This window comes from Lupinus angustifolius, unplaced genomic scaffold (assembly GCF_001865875.1).
Source record: "Lupinus angustifolius cultivar Tanjil unplaced genomic scaffold, LupAngTanjil_v1.0 Scaffold_45_118, whole genome shotgun sequence".
In the NCBI taxonomy this organism is placed as follows: Eukaryota; Viridiplantae; Streptophyta; class Magnoliopsida; order Fabales; family Fabaceae; genus Lupinus; species Lupinus angustifolius.
In genome coordinates, this window is record NW_017721869.1 from 5926 (window position 1) to 13045 (window position 7120).

General features: G+C 30.5%; 1 protein-coding gene across 1 annotated transcript; it reads right to left on the reverse strand.

Moving 5' to 3' along the window:
- Positions 1 to 696: 696 nt before the first annotated feature.
- Positions 697 to 5515, reverse strand: LOC109338857 (transcription factor bHLH30-like). Its single transcript, XM_019576205.1, has 2 exons — positions 4934 to 5515; positions 697 to 1373 (listed from the first exon to the last, which is right to left on the reverse strand). The coding sequence occupies exons 1-2, from the start codon at positions 5177 to 5179 to the stop codon at positions 912 to 914; spliced, it is 708 nt and encodes a 235-aa protein (XP_019431750.1). The 5' UTR covers positions 5180 to 5515; the 3' UTR covers positions 697 to 911.
- Positions 5516 to 7120: the final 1605 nt, after the last annotated feature.

The window sequence follows — 7120 nt, forward strand, 5'->3', positions numbered from 1 at the left end:
TTTGCTGAATGAAACTAAGTTTGTTTTGAGTTAAAAAGTAAGGAGTATTTCCTTGTGTGAGAGCTTTGTCTTCTCCAAACTTCTTGGCTGAACCAAGATTAAAAGTTCTTATCAAGAACCAAGTTCTTGTGGCAAACATCACCCAACTTATCAACACCCAAGTGTTGTAGCGCCTACCACCCCATTTCTTACCCATCTTCTTTTATCTTGCGATATCAATCCGCTGCCAAAATTCACCATCAAAATAGCCTAGAAAAACGTGGACAAAGTAAAACACCAATCAAGATAGATCATTATCAAGAACTTCCAAAAGAGGTTCACATCAGTTTGCAAGACATAAAAGTGTGATAAACACATGTTCAAATCCCCATAGTTGCACAATCTCTCATCTCCTCATAAAAAACTTTGCCTATCATTTGTATAGTTGAAGGCTTTACGTTTAATCAAATTTTACTTAGTTGTTAATTTTGTGAGTTATAATCATCAATATAAACTTAGACGAATTTCAGGTTTTTGGAGATATATTGAATAGATACATTATGGACTATGATGGAGAATGAGGAAACAATTACTGGAATTTGATAGAGTCAGTCTGTAAGCTAATTAGTCCAGTGATGATTGAGTCGTTACTTAAGTTAATTTTGTATGGCTCACCTTAAGGAAAAAGGAACTTAAGTACAAAGCATTGCATAATATAGGTCAATTTATTAACAACTAACATTTTTCGAAGTAACAGCTTAAAAGTACAATATCATAGAAGACTTCCTTTTGCTTTAGTCAAAAGATTAAAAGAAGTTGGAATCAGTTATCTACCTAGCTATCTATCAAAGCCACCAAATTTTAGTGTACCTACTTGAGATTATATCATTCACTTCCTCATCATAATCATAACTTTGAGATTAACTAAGTTCTCACAATAAATCTGAACTGAATATAGAAATCCTCCTTCTCTTTCTGGTTCCTAAAATGTCCTGTGAAACCAAAAATCTATCCAATACTGATCTAAGAGCCTGGTGCACTGAGCTGGCCAGAAAATGACGATATTCGGCATATTCAAAATTCTGCTCTTTGCAGCTAATTATCACAAATACATTCTTCATTCTACCTCCTAATGTTGCCATCTCTGCCCTTATTATCATAAGATGAAGTGCATCAAGTTCTTGTCTAATATAAGATAGTAATCCAGGTTTATATTCACAACATAGGGATGCTCTTATTGAATAAGGGAAACCATTCAACCCACCTTCTTGTTCTTCAACTTTTATTTCATCATTGTCCTTTGGTATCATTAAGCCTTCACAAGCTTGTGAAGCATTTGCTCTCAGCTCTTTCAAATGTCCAATAACCTCAGCTAGTAAGGTTGCTTTGTCCATCTGAGTTCATAAGGTATATGAATAAAATTCAGCATTACATAATTTAACATGTTTCATTAGTTGTGAGATCAATTTCATATTTCAATATATGAATTCAATGTGTGAGCCGATGATTTAAATTGGAGATCGTATCACATGATGCATCTATAATATTGCGGTTGCGGTGACTGCCGCAACCACATCACACCCAATTACGGTGTGACACCAAATCGTAATGATGTGCTACACTGGGCTGTAACGAACCACATTTGGGCCACATCAAGCCACAACATAACCACATTAGGCTGCATTGATTTCAGAAATATTTTTTTACTCACAAAATAATTCAGGTTGCAATAGCCGGAATCACCGCAATTGCAACAATCACAATCACAACTGCAATTGAGCATAACTAGTTTTGACAGTTTATATCAGATTCTTCTCATCACTTATTTTAGCAAATAAAATTGAATTGTGTCCTTCAAAATCAAAAGCTAAATCAATAAGGGAAACAAGCCTTCTGAAACTCAGTTCTACTCACATTTATCTTTAAAGGTTTGTTGGTGAGTTGAGTTTTGGAGAGGAAAGGAAACGGTATCAAAGTCATCTCATAAAATGTATTTCATGACTATAAATTCTTCCATTTCTCTATATTTCCTTCCAAAATTTAACTCACAATCGCAAACCGACCCTATGGTCATTTATTACCCGGTTTCACTACAATTGTTTGAAAATCCACAACAGATCTTTTATTACATTACAAGATGGTAAATGGAAGCAAGAGATTTTTCAATAATTGTTTTTTATAATTTGGTATATTGTGAATGCTCATGCAATTTGCAACTGCCATTACAGATAAGATTGACAGAGCAAGGTTAGAAATTCGCAATTTTTAATTAATATAATTATATTGGTTATTTATTTTGGGTTATAAAAAAAGTGTTCTAATAACTCTTAAAATTTCTAAAATTGAAAATATATATGGGATTAATGAGTTGATACCAAAAAGTTAGCCTATAGGAAATAATAAAAACCCTATAAGTTAAGGCATAAGAAACGGTTATGGTTTTCAAGACACCAAATCACAAATAATTTTCACATCTCCCTATTAGAGAGAAAATGAAGGTACTAAAATGAATTCAAGATTTAGTTGAGGAATATCATCATACTAAAATTCTCTCCAAAGACATTCTTTAAGACATTCAAAAGAATGGATTTAAGAAACATAGATTCAATTATGATTTTGTATCATATTTATACTATGCGTGAGAATCATGAAATTCAAGAATCTAAAATTAGTATTTCACTAATCATAAGAAAATTATAACATCCAAGTCCACTTCCATTGCTACCCTGAATGTCTATAAACTTAATTCTTTAAGTAACACTTACAGTTATGATTTTTGAGTTAGAATGCATGAATGACTAAGGCATGTTTCATTGTATTGGTGCAGCAGCAGTGTTTCTTGCCCATCGTTGAACAGCTACCAAGTGTTTGTTAGAAAATAAGTATAAGAAACTCTATTACATTAATGGACTTAAATGTCCATAGAGTATTTTTAATTAGTGCTTGTAATTGGTAAGGTCCATATAATAATAAGATACTCAAGTCTAATATATTCAACCATCCTAACATGTTATAAATTTGTAATGGACATAAAAGAGAGCAAAGTACACAATAAATCATTATGCAGCCTTTGAGCTAACATTTTGTTTTACAACCCAATTCCATCAAATGACTTGATAGGAGGGTCAACATTAGTCAGCATCTTAAACATGATCGTCTCAAATATTTCAGGCCCTATGCTAAAATAAATAATTAGTTCCACTGAGAAAGAAGAAGAAAAAGGTAAAAACATCAAATAATTAGGTCAATTTTCTCAATAAGATACTACGTTTCCAAGACCTTAACAGTCTCTATTGCCACAACAATTTTGGAAATTAAATTGCAATAAGACATAGAAAATACAAGGAGTCCAAGGTTTGGAAAAGGTCCTTATTCAGTTATTGTGGGTATGGCCAATATCAAGTTATTTAAGACCCTACTACATCATCAGATATATTAAAAGGTCTAGACTTTGATTCTTAAGAACAACATTTAGGAGAAACAATTATGTATCCCGAAAGAGATTAGTTTCTTAGTGATAGGATAAAGATACTTATAAAAAAATGTTATTGTGGGTATGTTGAGTGAAAGAGTAATTTAGCAGCATGCATAAAAGATTTTTTGTTTTTTGATATTTAGAATTATATCATAAACACAACCCACAAAAATATGGGTCGGTGAAAGGGTTCTTCCAATCGAAAGCCATGTACGGTTGCACATATCAAGAGATGTTATTAGAAGGGATCATAAGGTGGTCAAATGGTTTAAATAAAAGTCATAGAAAATGGAATAATAAGGAGGTTGAAAGTTCAAATATCATGCATCATAAAATACTAACATAATAATATTTAACTATAAAAATGTTATTAGAAGAGGACCTACTATTAAAATCACCATTTATTAGATTTTAGATAATGATGCATTTTAAACTAGAGAAAAATAATATATGCATAAGTTTTATATATTATTATTGCATTATTCATTATTCATATTTAATCATTTTTAATTATTTAATATATTAATTACATATAAATTTTTATACTAGCCTCTTAAAATATTACACTTTCTAAACAATTCTATGCTCCTTAAATGCCATGAAAGTTGCTCTATGTAGATCTTCATCATTGATTTTAAACATACCAACATATATTTTTAAATAAATCAACATCTTTCTAGTTGCTGCTCTAGAAACAAAGTACAGATTCTCGCCACTACTGAAATAAACGAAAATTGGGATTTTATTAATTTTCAATTTATTTTATTGAAATATTATTTAAATTTAGGATAACTAAATATTTTTGTGTAATACCAGTCATCATTTCTATTACTCTACAAAACTTCTAGAAATAGACTGAATTTCTCTGCACGTGTCATTGATAGAATTTCACAAATTATCATAACTTGTTCTCAACAAGTAGAAATTATTTGATGATAGGGACGGGACACATCTTCAGAAAACTGATATAATTTTAATAGAAAAATTAAGTGCTAATAGAAGAGTTTTATATTTCGATCATCTATCATTTATTTTTTATTATTATTAACTTTTTAAAAAATATAAATAAATAGAGAATATGGATTGACCATGCATAAAACTCTTACATTATAAATACATAACTATTATACTCTAATTTTAAATAATTAAATATAATAAAAAACTATTATACATAATGATCGATAAAGATATACATATACTTTTAACTCATTTCCCTGAAAAAATTAATACATAATTAATGTGTCATAGAACGTGAGACTAAACTATTTGCTATTTGCAAACAAACATTAACACAAGAAAGAAGTGTCTCATCGAAATAATTTATTTCTCACGGTCAATAAAAATATAATATATGTGTTATATTGTTTAATTTTAGAAATATTTTTTTAAAAAATAATTAATATGTCATGGCCGAAAAATATAATTTATTTTCTTATAGAAATTATTTGCGAGAAAGCATTTTATTGTAATTGAACTAACCTTCTTAGCACCAGGAATCACAGACCGAAGAGTATCAAGATGTGAATTAATTCTTGCTCTCCTCTTCCGTTCTGCCTCACTATGTTTCCTCAAAGCGTCAATGCTTCTCTCGTAGCACACACCCTTCTGTTCCAATTTAAAAGGAGCCTCCACAAGCTCTATCCTCTCTCTATCCAAAACAAGAGAAGAAGGTGAAGCATACCCACCACTAATCCTCTCTTGAGGAACAAAAGCTTCCATTTCCATAGGAAAAAAATAACATAAAAATAAAAGGGTTATTAGTTTTGAGGACAAGACAAAGAAGAATACAACATGTGTTTATGTTTGAGACAAGTTCATGAATAATAAAGTGGGCAAAGGTGGTTTGGTCACTTAGTGTTTGTCATGTTGGGGTTGGAGTGTATTTGGAATGAAAGATGCAGCGAGAGGTGGCGTGGTGAAGTGGGTTATCTGTGTCAGATGTGTGTAGTTAGTGAGGGTATGATGATGGATTTGATGAGGAAGAGAGAGATGGGTGGAAGATCTCAGAGAGTACTGGTGGTACTGTTATGGATTACCTCATTTGATGGGAGACTATAACTCCACACTTTTTAAAGGGCATAAATTGTTGTCTCTTTTCTTTTCGCATTTTTGGAACGGCAAAAAAGGCAAAATACAAGATAAAAGGAATAATTTTAATTAGGTGGAGCAAGATCCGACCCAATTCACTCACGAGTGTATATCTATTATATGAAAATGATTATCACTTCATATGATATAAGATTATAATAAATTGAAAAAATGTATTTAAATTAAAATTTAATTATTAAGTATTTTTCTGATTAATCATAACTTATAGTACATAGAGTGACACAAATTATGAGACAAAATAGAGTCGGATTTTATCAGGTCTAGGACAAAGTTTGGGTTCAAATATTAGACTCAATCAATATTTAGGATCGGGTAGGGACCAAACAAGACTCGACATGTCCTGACCTATCTCATAGTACTCACTCATCATGTTTGTTTATATTTCTATTCAAATATGTATAGAGTAATGTCATTATTTTGATCGAAAGTATCACTAATTCTCTACTTTGTTAATCATATATACATGATTAATAATATTTATACATTTATCATTTCATATGTCAAATTACATATTCATAATAATATTAAGAAGACTTTATCTAAAATGAGTATGCATTGTATTTAATCGGTCTAAGATCAGGTTCGATTTTAAAGGTTGATCTAGTCAATATCTAAGATCGGTTTAGCTTCGAGTCAAGGATCGGGCCTGTGTTAAAAAAAATGACTCGACTAACATTTAAAGTTAGATATGGATAAGCCTTAATCCTTCCCAACCTGACTCATGCTCACCCCTTCATAATGATTAGAAGTAAGATAAAGTATATATGTAACTCCTTCCATTGATCCAAAAGCAGGATTTCACCTTCACTGAATCCACGATGTGTTATATAGTCCACTTGTTTGAGTTGAAGATTGTGTTGGTCCATACTAACCAAATAGACCACATTATTGCTAACCAAATAGTACTCTAGATCGTCGGCCTTTTCTTTTCACATTTAAAATTAATTAGCATAGTTACATGGCTTTTTAGTATTGATTTTGGTGTATGATATTTAATGCTATTTCATTTGTAACTTATTATTATTCTTATTATTATTTTATTTGACTACTTTCATAAGTAATCTATTATGAATGCATTCAACCCAATACATGGTATGTAGGCTAATAGATAAAATAAATTATTCATGAGAAGATATAAATTAAATTGAGCTTTTGTAGGAAAATGTATCCTTGATTTATTAAAAAATAACAAAATATTTATTTCAATCATTTTTTAGTGATAAATGTTAGTATATTTGTATTTTGTTGTGGATAAAATCAAACCTATAATTTCCTTCATTTCACTCCTTAAACTCTTTACCCTAACCAGAACACCTTATGTTACATTCCTTAATTATTTCAATCATTATTTGATTGAATAATGTCGTTCATAACCTTTAACCTATGGACATTTACAGACAAAAAATGCATAACTGGATAATATTTGTTCACACAGTGACTTTAATACCCTCGTGAGTGGTAATTCAGATAAACACATGAGTGCTGAGTAATGACAAATGCAAATCTTAGCGCATTTGGAAGTGGAATCTTATGTAAGGGAACTTTATGTATTTGTAT